The sequence below is a fragment of the Helianthus annuus genome, chromosome 11 (assembly GCF_002127325.2).
Source record: "Helianthus annuus cultivar XRQ/B chromosome 11, HanXRQr2.0-SUNRISE, whole genome shotgun sequence".
Lineage (NCBI taxonomy): Eukaryota > Viridiplantae > Streptophyta > Magnoliopsida > Asterales > Asteraceae > Helianthus > Helianthus annuus.
The window spans coordinates 3,465,438-3,482,109 of NC_035443.2; the positions used below are offsets into that span (position 1 = coordinate 3,465,438).

The 16,672-nt window shown below is 40.6% G+C and overlaps 2 protein-coding genes across 3 annotated transcripts in view; one reads left to right on the plus strand and one right to left on the minus strand.

Annotated features, from left to right (window-relative positions):
• The window catches only part of LOC110889184 (protein PHOSPHATE STARVATION RESPONSE 1), a 46,201-nt gene that overhangs the window by 18,177 nt on the left and 11,352 nt on the right, over nucleotides 1-16,672 (plus strand). Inside the window, exons 6-8 of one of the 2 annotated variants that reach the window (XM_035979495.1) lie at nucleotides 48-108; nucleotides 11,230-11,299; nucleotides 11,782-12,023. In XM_035979495.1, coding sequence (XP_035835388.1) covers nucleotides 48-108; nucleotides 11,230-11,299; nucleotides 11,782-12,023 — 373 coding nt within the window. Of the gene's footprint in view, nucleotides 1-47; nucleotides 109-11,229; nucleotides 11,300-11,781; nucleotides 12,319-16,672 lie in introns of those variants that run through there. The other variant, XM_022136689.2, reaches the window with a different exon arrangement.
• LOC110891617 (agamous-like MADS-box protein AGL80) lies at nucleotides 14,233-14,762 on the minus strand. The gene has a single exon (XM_022139298.2). It carries the CDS (start codon nucleotides 14,758-14,760, stop codon nucleotides 14,272-14,274), a length of 489 nt encoding a protein of 162 aa, XP_021994990.2. The 5' UTR covers nucleotides 14,761-14,762; the 3' UTR covers nucleotides 14,233-14,271.

Below are 16,672 nucleotides of genomic sequence, written 5' to 3' on the forward strand. Positions count from 1 at the left end.
TTTATTTAATTAAGAAAAACTCTGGTTTAATGGTATCCTTAATGCAGGAACATCTGAGAAGAAATCAACTTCAATTGATGAGATGGTAGCAATGGATATTAAAAACAAGTTTGTTTCTCTCTCTACACATTTTAGATTTATTTGATTGCTAGAGAATTGATTGACAAGGGTATTTTAGACATTTAGCTATGATCAACAACTTTTGTATAGTTATGCCATGGGCCGACGGTTCATAACTTTTCAAAAGTACATAGATGGTCCCTGTTGATGCAACAAACACAGGACCAAGGATGGTAGCTTAACTAGTCAGGCAAAAGGGCTGAAGGGTTCAGTTTTGCCTAACGCAGGTCGCGGGGTCCCTCCACGTTTGCAAAACGTGGAAGGAGGTTCACTAGTATGATGGAGATATTTGCTTTGAAGTTCTTTCTTCGAGACTAGCTCGAATTCAGAAAAGAAAGCAAATGAGATGAATTTGATGGAGAGTACTTTGGAGGTGACAAAGAACTCTTGAATGACAAGAGATTAAGGAATCTCTGCTTTTCGGAATGTCTTGGAAGTGTCTTCGAGCTGTCTTCTTATAGTGGAAGACACCTCTCGAAATGGTATGGACTATACTAGTGGAACCTGTTTGCTTATGGAGGGTTTCCCCTTTTGGGGTTCAAGGCTTTGGACCCCTGGTTAATAGGGTGTGCCTGTACAGACCTGCTCTGACTTTGTGAGTTGGTGAGCGTGAGTTGGTGAGATGAGTTGGTGGACATGACTAGTTACTGTTCCTCGATTCACTCATTATGCAGCTTTTCATCCGATGAACCTTTCAACCTTTTAAGCTCTTTGCATATTAGTGATTTTATTTGTCTTTGGGCTACCCCCGTCGTCAGCCCCCCAAGTCAGAGGTTTTTGGGGTATTATGCTCAAAGACTTCTGACTTTTATGCATGTCTTGTAAAGGCTTCAAGGGTTCGTTGTTTGGAGGCTTGAAGGGTTTGAGGCGGTTACTTTTTTGAATTTTGAAATTTAATCGATTTGACAGTTGATTGGACATGTGTCAGGCGGCGGATTGGCAGAAGTTTCTTATTTACCTTTAATGCCCCTACTTTACTCTCTTATTTGTTTTAACTATTGTAAAGTTTCTTCACTTTCTTTGCAATCATTCACCGTTTTCCTCTTCTCAGGTTAGTTTCTTCTCCATTTTCACTTTTACTTTTTCCGATCATGGGTGCCCTTAAGGATTTAGCGAGGTCATTTTCTCGATTGACACAAGAGGAGGTAGACCTGTTTTGTCTTGAACATGGTATTGATAAACAGTTTAATCCAACCGCCCCTGCTTGCGATGCTTCCATTGACAAACCGATTCCTGGTTTTATTGCTTTGTATTGTCGGCATTTTGAGTGGTCTAATCTTCGTTACCCTTTTTCGTTTTTTGTTCTAAATGTGCTTGAGTATTATCGAGTGTCTTTTGGGCAAGTGCACCCGAAAGGAATGGCTAGGGTTTTGCACTTTGAAGTGCTGTGTCGTGCTTTAGGTTATGATCCTTCGTTGTTGCTCTTTCGGAGGTTCTTCCGGTTAGCCAAAAACGGTGATTGGTTTACTTTTGAGAACACAAAGGTTGAAACTTGTCTCGTTTCCTCCATGGTTACGACCCTTGGATCATGGAAGAATACGTTTTTCTGGGTTTCTGAATCCATCATTCCTTTCAAAATGGTGTGGAGGCATCCGGATGCTGTTCTCAACGATCCGGAGCCTTCCGAGTCTGAATTAAATGATGCCTTTCTTTCAGCCATTCGTGGGTGCCCTTCCAGGGTTCGTCCTTTTCCCGAACATTTGTTAGTGCTTTTAGGGGTTAGTAATATTTGGGCAAAAGTTGATCGGGATCCGGTGTTGATGAGAAATGGCCTTGGTATGCATTTTCTCCCCTATGCCTTTTCGTCTTACTTTGTTTGTGACTTATTTTCTTTAATTGTTTTTTGGCAGTTATGTCTGCTTTGGACTTCATCAAGAGTGACGATACGTCCGATGTGGTTTTTGAAGATGCTCCGACTGTTCCGGGTGAAAATGTTGTTGTGAGGACCTCTGAGCAGAGGTTTGAGGGCTCGGGTTATGTCAGTGTTGAAAATGTGAAGGGTTTTACCAAGTCCAATATTCCCAAGCCTTCAACTCGCCGGTTATCTCGTCGTTTACTGAAAGCTACTCCTCAATCCACTTCCACTGAGCCAGTGGATTTGAGTGATGACATCGAGGTTTCTGAGGATCAGGCTGAGGCAGAGGTTGAGAAGGAGAAGGAATTAGTTGTTCGTGGTAAGAAGGTTCGAGGGAAGAAGGGTGTTGCTACCCCTGTTCAAGAATCGTCGAGTAGAGACGTTGAAGGGTTGAACCCTGAGGGCACTTATGTGCCTTCTTGGTTGGTTAAGAATGATGACACTTTTAAGGATGCTGCTGTTTGTGAAGATGCTCTTAGTCATCTTGCTCCTCCTTCCGTTCGTGAAGCTATTGCTGAGATGGATGATGACACTATGTTATCTCGCATGGTTTTAACTACTTGCAACCTTGCAGCCATGCTTCCCCAAGGGATTACACGCTTTCGCCAAAGGATGCGGGAGTATGAGGATTTTTCTAAAAAGAAAGACAAAATGAAATCCTCCCTTGCATCGATGAAGAAGGAAGTGGCTGGGTTTGCTGAGAAGGAGGCAGCTTGGAAGAAGGAGATTGAGGATTTGAAGAAGATGCATGCCATTGAGATGGGTGACTTGAAGAAGAGCTTTGAAGCTAATTTGCTGAAGTTGAAGGCTGATCGAGAGGCCTTATCTGTCCAGCAGAAGGCTTTTCGTGAAGAAAAGGAGGGGTTGAAGGCTTCCGTTGGTCAGGTGACTGCGGATAATCAGTGGTTGATCGAGCATGGGTTTCAGCAGGTTGTGACTTATCTTTTGCACTCTAAGGAATTTAATTCTGCCCTTGGTGATGTTTACACAAAGCTGCTGAACCTGGGGAAGCATCAAGGCCTTACTGCTGGCTATAAACTTCATGAATCTGGGCAACCTTTGGAGAAGTCGCCCATGTATCGCCCCGAGGCTTCTGATGTTTTCAAGGCTTCTGTTGAGCAGATGGAGAGGCTAACTTACCCTTATATTCATGAGGTATCCTCCTGCTTTGGTAAGCCTTTGTCTGTTTTACAGGGATTGAAGCCTGAAGGGTTGAATGAGAAGGTTTGTGCTGAGGTTTTGGGCTCTTTGTCGAGGAAGAGGTCCTACTCCGGGGACAGTGATGATACCCTTTCCAGTCTGCCTGAAACCTCGAAAGATGCTGGTTTGGAAACCTCTGCGGTTGGTGCTGAAGAAGGTGTGAAGGGGAAGAAGACAAAGAAAGCTAAAAAGTCTAAGGGTGAAGGTTCCAAGCCCTCTGATAACTGACATTTATTCGTAGCTTTCTTAGCAAACATTTTATGTTGTGTAATGTTTTAAACAATGTTTAGGTTTTGGGGACCCTTAAGGTTCCCATGGTTGGTTGGTTGGGCCTATATGGCTGTTGAACATTAGTTTTATCTGCAAGTCACTAGGGCTTGCTTTGACTATCTAATGAAGGTCTTTTATGGCCTTTCTGACTATGACATGATGGTTTGGTGTTTTTGTTTATTTTACTTGCTTGGTTTGTTTTTTAGGGTTTCAACCCTTCAAGCTTTTTGTATGGTTGCTGCCGGGTTGAAGCCTTTAACCTTTCAAGCTAAGTATCCGTTAGTTGAACACTGGGCAGCTTCTGATTTGGTTTGTATGTTTGGTTGATGGGCTTGTTTATTTTTATTTTCTTGCCTTGTCTTTGTTTACTTTGTCTTTATGTTTTTTACACTTTAAAGGGTTCAGTGCTGCAGTCACTTTGCCTTAGTGTTTATCATCAAGACGTAGTATCTATCCTTTTCTTTTATTTTGTTGCGATTTGTTTGATTTCGTAAGTCTATTTATTGGGTACATTTTTTAGACTTAAGGAACGATTGGTGTAGGCTGTTCAAACCTGTCTATGAGACACTATTGTTTTTCTTTGATAAGTCTCATGGAGTTGTATTGATTTAGGAACTCACCCCTTATATAGGTCCATTCAACCCTTGAACCTATTGAGCGATATGGCCTGGGAGCTCATCCCCTTACATGGCCCTTGCCATGGAGTTTTTTGCTAGGTTCTCAACCTGATATTAGGATAGAAAGACAAGTTTGATAAAGTAACTTCATTCATTCAAGCAACATTTGCTTTTACAAAAGGTTTTTGTTTTGCTACAAACCAAACTTTCTAAACATAAAACTTTCTAAGGGTTTTTCCGTTCCAGTGCCTTGGAAGCCTCTTGCCTTCTGAATCTGCCAGCTTATAGGATCCGCCCTTGTGTGCTTCGAGGATGGTGTAAGGACCTTCCCATTTTGGGCCTAGTTTCCCTTGGTTTTCCTTTTTGCTGGCTTCATTGTTTCTGAGGACTAGGTCCCCTGGCTTGAATCTTTCGTTCTTGACCTTTTTGTTGTAATAGGCCTCCATCCTTTGTTTGTACTTGGCTTCTTGTATTGCTGCTTGATCCCGGGCTTCTTCTAGGAGTTGCAAGTTCAACATGGTCTCTTGTGTGTTTACATTGGGATCCATGTTGACAACTCGTTGGGTTACAACTCCTATTTCAGCTGGGATTACGGCTTCGGATCCGAATACCAAGCTATACGGTGTCTTTTTGTGACTTGTTTTTTCCGTCGTTCTGATTGCCCATAAGACGCTAGGCAATTCCTCCAGCCAATTACTTTCATATCTTCCCAATCTTGTCTTGATGCCCTCTACAATACTTCTGTTGGTTCTTTCAACCTGGCCATTTGATTGCGGGTAGGCTACTGAGCTGAAGATTTGGTTGATCCTGTACTCCTTGCACCAAAGGCTGAAGGGTTTCTCGGCGAATTGTTTTCCATTATCGGTGACAATTACCCCCGGTAACCCATAGCGACATATGATATTCTCCCAAACAAAGTCTATGACTTGTTTTCCTGTGATTTTGGCAAGGGGTTTAACCTCTGGCCATTTGCTGAAGTAGTCGATTGCTACCAATAGGAATTTTACTCCCCTTTTGCTTGGAGGGAATGGACCGACAATGTCCATTCCCCATTTATGGAATGGCCATGCTGAGGTTATGGGGACCAAGTCGTGTTTGGGACTTTTTGGTATCGGTGAGTGGATTTGGCAGGCATCGCATTTCTTTAGTTGCTCAGCGGTGTCACGATGCATTGAAGGCCAGAAATATCCCAAATTCATGAGCTTTGCAACCACCGATCTAGCTCCAAAATGAGCTCCACATATTCCTTCATGCACTTCTTTGACCAAATATTTGCTTTGTTCAGGGCCCACACACCTTAGTAATGGTGCAAGGTATCCTTTTTTATAGAGGATTTCTCCTTGCAACACATATTGTCTTGCTTTGATCTTTACCCTTTCAGCTTCCATTTGGTCGTTGGGTAGTTCATTGTTTTGAAGGAACTTCTTTATGGGAGTCATCCAATTCGGACCTTCCTCGGTGACCACATCTTGTACTTCCAATTCATCAATTGAACGAGCCTTCAACACTTCAACCAACACCTTTTTTGTGAGGTGGGCGAATGTGAGGGACGCTAATTTGCTTAAGGCATCTGCCTTTTTGTTTTGGGATCTTGGAATTTGTTTGATGTTGCATGCTTGAAATGTGTTCATTAATTCCTTGGATTTTTCTTTGTACCTTCTCATGTTGGGCTCTTTGGCAACGTAGCTGTCATTGACTTGGCTTGATACTAGTAGTGAATCAGTGAACACTTCAAGCTTGTTGACTTTCATTTCTTTGGCTAGCCGGAGACCAGCAATCAGTGCTTCGTATTCAGCCTCGTTATTGGTGGTCTGAAAGTTGAAACGAAGAGCATATGTGAATTCTAGCCCTTCAGGGTTGATTAAGATTATACCAGCTCCTGACCCTTCAACGCTTGAAGCCCCGTCTGTGAACAGTTTCCAGGCTTCAGGGTTGGAGGGTTCAGTGGTTGTGGTGTTTACTTCCTCAGTCTTTTGGCTTGGGATTTCTACTAGAAAGTCAGCCAAAACCTGGGCTTTGATTGCTTTTCGTGGGACATAGGTGATGTTATGTTCACCTAGTTCCACTGCCCATTTTGCCAATCTTCCCGAGTTTTCAGGTTTTTCAAGCACGTTCTTAACGGGTTGGTCAGTGACCACTTGTATAGGATGTGCTTGGAAGTACCTTCTAAGCCTTCTGGCTGTTTGGACCAAGGCTAGGGCTAATTTTTCAAGGGGAGGATATTTGGTTTCAGCCAGTTTTAAGGTTTTGCTGAAAAAATAGACGGGTACCTGAGCCTTATCCCTTTCAATGGTTAGGACGGCACTGATGGCTTCATCGGCGACTGAGAGGTACACCGATATGAGCTCCCCGGTTTCCGGTGCTGCGATATCTGGCAGTGAAGCAAGGTGCTGCTTCATTTGATTAAAAGCTTCCTCAGCCTCATCGGTCCATCTGAAATCTTTCTTATCTGAACAATTCTTGAGCGTTTTGTAGAATGGTAGAGATCTTTCGGCCAGTTTTGATGTAAAACGTTTCAAGGCTGCAAGCTTCCCATTCAAGCTTTCAACCTCCTTTTTGGTTCTTGGCGGTTTAGCTTCGAGAACAGCCTTTACTTTGTTGGGGTTGGCCTTGATGCTTTGCTTTCCCACAATATGACCCAAGAATTTTCCTTCATCAAACCCAAACGAACATTTTTCAGGGTTAAGCTTCATGTTGATTTTTCTAAGATTCTTGAAGGTTTCTTGGATGTCATCAAGCATCTGGTATTCCGTTTTGCTTTTGATCACCAGGTCATCGACATATGCTTCTATGTTTCTTCCAATTTGGCTTTCGAAGGCTTTATCGACGAGCCGTTGGTAAGTGGCTCCTGCGTTCTTGAGGCCAAAAGGCATTTTTCGATAACAGAAAATGCCCTTGTCGGTGTGGAAAGCCGTCTTTTCTTCGTCTTCCTTTTTCATGAGGATCTGATGATAGCCTTTGTATGCATCGAGAAAGCATTTGAACGGGTATCCCGTGAGTGAATCAACCTTGAGATCAATTTCTGGGAGTGGGTAACAATCTTTAGGACAAGCCTTGTTAAGATCTTTGAAATCTATGCACATTCTCCAAGAGTTATCAGGTTTTCGAACCATAACAGGATTAGCAATCCATGACTGGTACTTTACTTCTCGAAGAATGCCAGCTGATACGAGTTTTTCAACCTCTTGGCAAGCTGCTAGGCTTCTTTCGGGTGCCAGGCTTCTTTTCTTCTGCACCACTGGCTTGATATTTGGTGGTATCCTTAGCTCATGTTCAGCAATGCTTCGAGGGATCCCGGTCATGTCTTCGGGGGACCAGGCGAATACATCGCTGTGGTGTTTTAGCAGCTTTTCAAGGTATGAAAGAGTTTCTTGAGAAAGGTTGGGGTTGACCCTTATCCGCTGTTCGGGGTACTTAGGGTTGATGACTAACCCCTGCTTGTCTTTCTCGTCATCGGGACTTTCTCCTTCGATCAGGTAGGCTTCCTGAGAGGGTTGGAGGGTTGCAATCCCTCTCTCAGTGGGGAACTTGACAGTGCCATGGCCAATAGATACAGCCATGTAAAATGCACACTGTCCGGGCCTCCCTATGATCACATCATAGTTGGAAGGGATATTGATAACCACGAAGGTTAGTGATCGAGTCCTTTCCTTTAAACCTTCCCTGAAACATACGTTAAGAGTTATTTGCCCCAAAGGTTTCAAGGTTATATCAGCGATACCCTTTATGGAAGTTCCGGAGGGTTGAAGCCTTGAACGCTCCTCATTGCTTAATCGGTTAAAGAACTTTTCGAACATGATTTCAGTGGCTGCTCCTGTGTCTATGTATGCTTTGCATGTTTGTAAGGTCCCCACGAGGGCTTCGACCACAAGAGGGCCAGGTAGTGGGTCCTTCTCCGTTGGGGGGAAGCAGACACACTGAAGCTCCCAAGCTTCCAAGCGTTGTTTCTTGTAAGGGGCCTTGTCATCAGAGTACACCATGTTTACTTCCTTACCTTTGCTTTCAGCCATCTTGTCTCGAACTCCTTTTACCAAATGGGCAAGTTCTCCCGACTTGACGGCCTCTTCAATTCTCTTTTTCAGTTGGAAGCAATCATTGGTGTGATGTCCCTTTTCTTCATGGAATTCACAGAACTGAGTGGAGTTCTCGTTTTTCCGACTTTTGGGAAGAGGCCTGGGAGGTCTGAAGTTTTGCTTGACCTCTTCCGTTGCCAGGATCTCCTGAGGGGTTTTGGTGAGAGGAGTGAAACTCATGTTTTTATCTCTGCTTGAAGGGTTACGCCCTTCAACCCTTCGAGGGTCTGAACCTTTTGGGCGTCTGTCATAAGAGTTGAAGTTGCCTCTTTTTCTAGCTGGACTGCTACTTCGCCAGCCAGAACCCCTTTTCCTTTGTTCCTTGATGTCAACAGCTTCTTCTCCTCGGATGTGAGCCTCGGCTCTTTCCAGGGCTTCTTCCAAGGTTTTGGGTAGAGATTTGTTGAAATCTCGTGTGAGATACTTAGAGGTTATGGCGTTCATAAAACCGGCAACCCTCATTTTCTCATCAGCCCCCACGTAGGTTAACCCTTCTTTCTTGTACCGTTCAATGAATGCTCGTAGGCTCTCATCATCTCGTTGTTTTATTTGGAAGATTACAGTCGCGTCCTTAACGTATCTCCTTTGTTGGGAGAAGTTTGCCAGGAAGCCTCTGCTGAGGTCATCAAAGCTTCGAATGCTTTGAGCAGGAAGGTCGTTGAACCAAATTCTAGCGGACCCAATGAGGGTTTGCATGAACATTAGGCAACATTCAGCATTCGACCATTTTTCTATTCGAGCAGCACCAGTAAAGATTTGAAGATGATCTTCAGGATCTTCGGTCCCATCATACGTTTTGATGTGGGCAGGCATTTTGATTTTTGACTGGAAGTCATAATCAGCTATCTGTCTTGAAAAGCATGAAAGGTTGCTTGGCTTGTAAGGTTTAGCCAAGTCCTCTTCAGGTCTCGTGCCTCCGTTGTTATTATTGCCTTGGTTTCCCTGGGTGGCCAGCACTTGATTGATGAAGTGCTGCCAAGGGAAGTGGGCCATCATCTGAGACATCACATTGGGCACGAAGTTGAAACCTTGAAGGCTTCTAGGACCAACCGAGCAACTTACCCCAAGAGGGGTGCTGGCAACAGCACTTCGTGCCAAAGGGAGCACGGACAGGGCTTGCTCCCATGTGGTATTCAGAGAAGTGGGACAACTAGTCACTGGGGATTTTAGGAGTTGGTCGAGGGTTAACTCGTGTCCCAGAGGAGTACCACTAGCGGTTGGTTGGGAAGAAAGAACAGGATGAACAGTGGGGTTTGTCATAGTAGACAAATAAGGATGAAAGTTTGAAGGGTTACTGGGACCGGCCTCACCTCTTGTAACAAAGGGTGGTAGAGGTGGCCCAGGAGACAACGTCGGCTCAGGCTCGTCATAGTCTAGACGAATCCTTATACCTTTTTCCCTTTCTCTGTTCACATGTTGGTTAAGGAGTGATCTTAACTCAAGGAAGTTATTAGCGACCCCCTCGGGGGTAAGTTCAACGCGTGTAGGAGTGTCAGACACACCAACGTTTGGAGACGGAGCTCCAGATCTGGATGGGGTTGGTGTGTTAAAGGTGAGGAACTCGGGTGTACTCCCCGGAGTTGAAAAAGGCGTTGTTATTGTTGTGTGAGCTTGACCACTTCCCGGGGTAGAGGTGTTAGGAATCTGGTTCACCTCCCCCGGAGATCCACTTTCTGACATGGTGATTTTGAACGAAAGGAGCTACACGTACCAGGTCTCTTTTGAGGAGAAACAGCGGCGTGGCCCCACGGTGGGCGCCAACTTGTTGATGCAACAAACACAGGACCAAGGATGGTAGCTTAACTAGTCAGGCAAAAGGGCTGAAGGGTTCAGTTTTGCCTAACGCAGGTCGCGGGGTCCCTCCACGTTTGCAAAACGTGGAAGGAGGTTCACTAGTATGATGGAGATATTTGCTTTGAAGTTCTTTCTTCGAGACTAGCTCGAATTCAGAAAAGAAAGCAAATGAGATGAATTTGATGGAGAGTACTTTGGAGGTGACAAAGAACTCTTGAATGACAAGAGATTAAGGAATCTCTGCTTTTCGGAATGTCTTGGAAGTGTCTTCGAGCTGTCTTCTTATAGTGGAAGACACCTCTCGAAATGGTATGGACTATACTAGTGGAACCTGTTTGCTTATGGAGGGTTTCCCCTTTTGGGGTTCAAGGCTTTGGACCCCTGGTTAATAGGGTGTGCCTGTACAGACCTGCTCTGACTTTGTGAGTTGGTGAGCGTGAGTTGGTGAGATGAGTTGGTGGACATGACTAGTTACTGTTCCTCGATTCACTCATTATGCAGCTTTTCATCCGATGAACCTTTCAACCTTTTAAGCTCTTTGCATATTAGTGATTTTATTTGTCTTTGGGCTACCCCCGTCGTCAGTCCCTATGGTTTGCACTTTGTAACGCATTTAGTCCCTAGCTTTTTCAGAAAGTACATGAATGGTCCCTGTGGTTTGCACTTTGTAACGCATTTAGTCCCAACCTTGGACATGTTAAAAGCTTTATATTTGTTGGCTGGAGGCTAAATGCGTTACAAAGTGCAAACCACAAGACCGTTACTTTTGGGATCAAATCCAAAATTTTGGTATGCCATAGCGACCATGGGTGTACTTTACTATTATTTTTTAAGAGTAAATTACAAAAATCGTCCTTTATGTATGTCACTTATTACAAACTATGTCGTTTATCTTCAATAATTACAAAAAACGTACTTGATGTTTGCAAACCCTTGCAAGTTATGTCCTTTAGCCCTAACCTAATTAATTTTGTGGTTAAATCTGACCAAATGGACCCCACATGAGAGTTTTTTCGTCATTTTACTCTCATGTGGGGTACATTTGATCAGATTTAACCATAAAAATACCCTCAGGTGAGGTCCATTTGGTCAGATTTAACCACAAAAATTAACTGAGTTAGGGCTAAAGGACATAACTTGCAAGGGTTTGCAAACATCGAGTACGTTTTCCGTAATTAGTGAAGACAAAGGACACAGTTTGCAATAAGTGACATACATAAAGGACGATTTTTGTAATTTACTCTTTTTTTAATTATTTAAGCCAAGTTTTAAATTTATGTATACGGCTTTTTTATGGCAGGAGTTTGGGGTTCACCGATGCGTTAAAGTTGCAGATGGAAGTACAAAAGCAACTTCACGAACAGCTTGAGGTACGTCAAGTTGTTTTCTTTTCGTTTGTTTTTCCAGTCATATATGCATTAAATTTAAGGAAAAATTACAAGTTTTCTCCTTTATCTTTATACCACTTTTCAGGCGGTGTCCTATTTAACGAATGTTGACAGGCGGTGTCATTTACTAGGTATTTTGTTGCAAGTTTAGTCCTTTACACAATTACACCCAACCTAGTTAAAAAACCCTGTTAATTGTTGGGTGTGAAGGACTAAACTTGCAACAAAATACCTAGGTAAAGGTCTAAACTTGTAACAAAATACCTAGTAAAGGACACCGCCTGTCAACAATTAACAGAGTTTTTTAACTGGGTTGGGTGTAAAGGACTAAACTTGCAACAAAATACCTGGTAAAGGACACCGCCTGTCAACATTCGTTAAAAAGGACACCGCCTGAAAAGCGGTATAAAGATAAAGGACAAAACTTGTAATTTTTCCTTAAATTTATCTATTTTTCCATTCAGATCCAAAGACACTTACAGTTACGAATAGAAGAACAAGGAAAATACCTCCAAATGATGTTTGAGCAACAAAGAAAAATGGAAACCGAAAGGGTAAAGCCGTCATCATCTAATCCAAATGACGATTCTGCCCCTCCAACCAACACAACTGAAAAACTTAAAGCTTTAGCGCATGATGATGATCAATGCATATCAAATAAAACGAAGAAGTCAACGGACGTGCATAGTCAAAAGTCAAAGTCAAAGTCAACGCCACAAGTAGAAGCACGAGATGTTAACAAATTTAATATCAACGGTGGATGTAACCCGCACCCTTCAAAGCGGGCCAGATCTGATCAAGCATCAATGTCTTGAATTGTAATGATCAGTTTTAAAACTTTCTACCGCTCAACATTGTTAAGAATATAGGGTTTTTTTTTTTTTTTTTTTTTTTTTTTTTTTTTTTTTTTGCATCTGGAGATTGATTCTGGATCTTTCAAGTGATGTTAGGTCTTTTGTTTAGTAGAAATAATTAAAATCTAATGAACAAGTTTGTGCTCATGAAAGTTGTTTTGGTTCTTTTTCAAGAGGATTTGTGTTTTAAAAATAATTATTTTATTCCCGTAAACTTGATCATAATATCGGCTACCACCACCCTCGTCGTTGGTGGCATAGTTGTCAATAGTTAGCGTAGCGACCGCTATAGCGCGCTACGTTGCGTATGGGTCTAGGCTCGCTATTAGGGTTGTAGCGATAGATAGCGATAATAGTGACAATTTATTTATATTTTTGTCTTTTTAATATAAATAGCAATTAACTATAGCTATAAAATAGCTAAATTTTAGGTTTTTGTTAAATATACATGTAAAATATCATATATACATTTTGATATAATTTACATATAAAATTTTGTAATTTTTTTCTAGTGTATCATTATTTATAAAATAGCCGCCTGTTTTTTATCGTTATTTGCTATGTAGCATATATGTACTTTATCGCTATTTGTCGCTATTCGACTTGGTAAAATTGTTGGTGGTAGCTACTACCGCACGTGTCACCTCCAGTGGCGGACCCATAAATTATTTGATGGGGGTGCGGATGAGGTGTTCGACCATATTTTCAAGGGGTGCGGTCGGGTTTTTTGCCTAAAATATAAACTAAATTTTTTTTTCAAGGGGTGCGGCCGCCCACCCTAAGCACTATGTAGGTCCGCCAATGGTCACCTCCACCATTTGACACTACTGCCACCACCGTTGCTGATATCACCATCTCCACCGCTGGGTAGAATAATCTGATTTTGATGATGAGTTTTATTTTTACTAGAGCTAAATCGTTATTATAGCGGCAAATTAGTTCTATCAGATTTTTAAACATTTTGAGTGCGATGTCGCTGGGTAGGTTGGTTTGTTTGTATCATAGCTTTAAACATGAGAATACATTCTAACGATATCTTTCTATAGTTCGATTTTATATGACAATGGTTTTATGTCGCTCTTACATTTCATGTGTGGTGTGATTGAAGCGAAGTGGATTTTAAATCAATATCACAACATGTTTGCGTGTATCGTGTGTTTGACTGTTAGTGCACGCTTGTGTGTATTTTGTTGTGTGTGCGCGAATGTTTACATGTTCTCATAAATATGTTTTATTGTACATTCTAATTTATAATGTCTAGCGAATACTTTTTTTTTTCAAAGCGAATGTAACTTTAAATTAGTTCTTTTGAAAACAGTTTGAATGGAGGATCTTCGCTATATATTCAAAATGTGTAGAGCAAACTCGTGGTCATTTCATCATAAGCGTCGCATAAAATCATAATCATCGACCCGTTTTAAGTACTTCACATAACTTTTCACTCTATTTTTTTTCCTAGAGTTGAAATTTAATTCTATAATATGTTTTTTTGTATTGTGCTTTAATTCGTCTGTATCATTTCGTATCATATAACGCATATATATTACTCAGATTTTTGCTGCTATTTGTTTTTAATATACCTCCGCGGTTTAAAGAAAAAAACTTAGCTTCTTATTAATTTCAAAATTAATGCAGTACCCTAAATGGTATTAATGATCCAAAAATAAAATGAGAAAAAAAGAAAGACCAACCAAAATAATTGTTAAAATGATGAACAATCATGTTCTTCATACTCATAGCTTTCTGCTAGAAAAGTTGACTGGTGTCAAATAATCCATGAAAAAGATAAATGATAAAAATCCATGAAAAATCAGTGCATAACATGAAAAAATTCCATGAATAATATGAAGAAAGACCATGAAAAACATGGAAAAAACCATGAAAAACTGATGCAAAACATGAAAAGGAAAAATCCATGAAAACAGTCTTGTTCTTGTTTCAAAGGGAAATTAAGTAAAAAAACATGAAAACAAAATCCAAACATAATTTATGATAAATAAGAGAAAAAGGCCATTTTATTTAATTGATGATAAATAAGAGAAAAAGGGCATTTTATTCGGGTAGAACATAACGATTTGATCGCATACAGATGACATTTTCTTAAAAGAAGGTTCTAAAAACCATCTTTTTCTTGGCCTTCTCTTGAGCTTCCTTGATCATATCATCAATCGCTTCAATCTCACTGTCAATCGCAGAACGCACACCATCCAAAACCTCTTGATTGTTGACCTCACTGAGTGCGTTCTCATCAAACAAACATTTCACCATCAAATGTTTCATGTTCTTCTCCTTTTCCTTTGCCAACTGTTTCTTCATTTTGGCTATTTGTTTCTCAAGATAAGCTGAGTGATCTTGCAGAGCATTAGGACTCCACATTGGCGATTTATTAAACCTTTGAATCACTCGATGTGCTTCAGAAGGAGATGGCCAAACATCAGGTGGACTGTCGTCGGTTTCATACATCACAAGACATGCATCAACATCACACAAAATCTTCAACTCATTCATCTTCTTCATTAGACTCGCCTTCCTCTTCCTCATGGTTACATTCCTGACGCGTTCATCCTCGATGAACTGGTACATAACCATTGAGCGAGTCATGTTGTTTGGTGAACAACAGAAATACATACACACCCATATATATACACACATGTATATGCTTATATCTTATATTCTAGACATTGGAAAAAGATATCAAAAACATTAAAATGGTCAACGAATTAATACCGCATTTAAGGAAAATTGAAGTTAGAAGCTCTATCGAATTAAGTTAATATTTTATAAAATTATTTAAAAACGCGTCTTAGAGAATCTTTTTATTACCATTGTCACGTTCTATATCAATTCACGCGGGAGTCAAAAATTCAATGTTGGTTGAATATTTGTGCTTTATATTTATTAAAACAAGTAAAACAATCTATAACAAGCACCAAATTTGTTGATTATAAGGTTGTTGGGACAAACTACAACTTGAGGATTGGAATGTTACGTAGTCATGAGCTCTCTCACTCACCTTTTTTACCTGTGTGTGATGGTTTCACAAGTTTTCACTATCCACCATCCAATAAAATAATATTTTAGTTAAATACATTAAAGAAAAAGAGTTAAAGATAAAATCTGATTGGTTGAAAGCCTTGGGGCCCACCAACTCTTCTCCTTTCATAAGCGTGGTCTGCACAACGCCCCCTCCCTTTTCACGCCCCTTGGCATGGTGTTTAACCCCATCCACACCCCATTCTTGCCACATCAGTGGGGGCGTTACCCCATGAATTCAAGCCTAATAAACTTCTATAAATATTGTTCTTTTTTTTTTTTTTCATTCGGATTAAGCCATTATTACGATTCATGTTTTTAAATTACCATAACAACGGTTTGTCTATCAATAAAATGATGTTATTTTGTTTCTTATCAATAATATGATGTAATTATCGTATGTTTTCTTACTTTACTACATGGTATAATATGCTTCTGAAGTTATAAAACCTTAAAACAAGTTTCATTTGAGCTCTATTTGCATCATCTGTGATTTAGTAAAAACAAGTATTTTTATATAAATTTTATGGTTCCTTTGCTTCTTTGCTGGTACCTAAGTTTCATAAATAATGTTCCTTTTTTTCCATTCCGTTTAAGATTTAAGTTGATTAAGCCATTATTCTAATTAAGACCTTATTCATGCTTTTTCTTAAATTACAAGATCAGTTGTTTGTTTATGAAACCATTCATCTGATTAAGGGGCTGTTTGACAACATCTGAATGGTTAAGTGATCAACGAGTTCTGAACCATTAAGTGCTGAACCAGTAAGAGGTCAGAACCATTAAGAGCCTGTATAATGCTTAACCGTTCAGAGGCAATTGTCTGACCAATTCAGATTATAGGTCTTAACCATTCAGACTGTGTATAATGCTTAACCATTCAGAGGCAAATGTCTGAACCATTTAGACATCTCCTCATGAAACAAACAGTCTGAACTATTAAGTGCTGAACAGTAAGATGTCTGAACCATTAAGAGCCTCATTAAGAGGTAAACAAACAACCCCTAAGTTGTATTTCTTGTTTCTGATCGTTTGTATGCTGTAATTTTGTTGTTTCTATGCAAATTGGATTTAAATAATCCCAACTCACTCTTATTGGCCAATAATAATCCCAACTCATTTAATCACCAATAATAATCCGAACTATTCACTTTTGTTTGTAAAATACTCCCAGTTAAAAAAACACTAACTAGGTTAAAAAATTGCTGATGTGGCATGCCACGTCACCTGCCACATCAGTTGCCACGTCATCAAAAATGCCACGTAGACAGCCACGTCAGCTGCCACGTCATCAAAAATGCCACATCAACTGCCACGTCAGCAAATTTGCTGATGTGGCATGCCACGTCACCTGCCACGTCAGCAATTTTTTAACCTAGTTAGTGTTTTTTTTAACTGGGAGTATTTTACAAACAAAAGTGAATAGTTCGGATTATTATTGGTGATTAAATGAGTTGGGATTATTATT

Excerpts from the sequence above, each read along its gene's own strand:
- LOC110891617 (XM_022139298.2), bottom strand. The coding sequence starts at position 14,760 with ATGGTTATGTACCAGTTCATCGAGGATGAACGCGTCAGGAATGTAACC.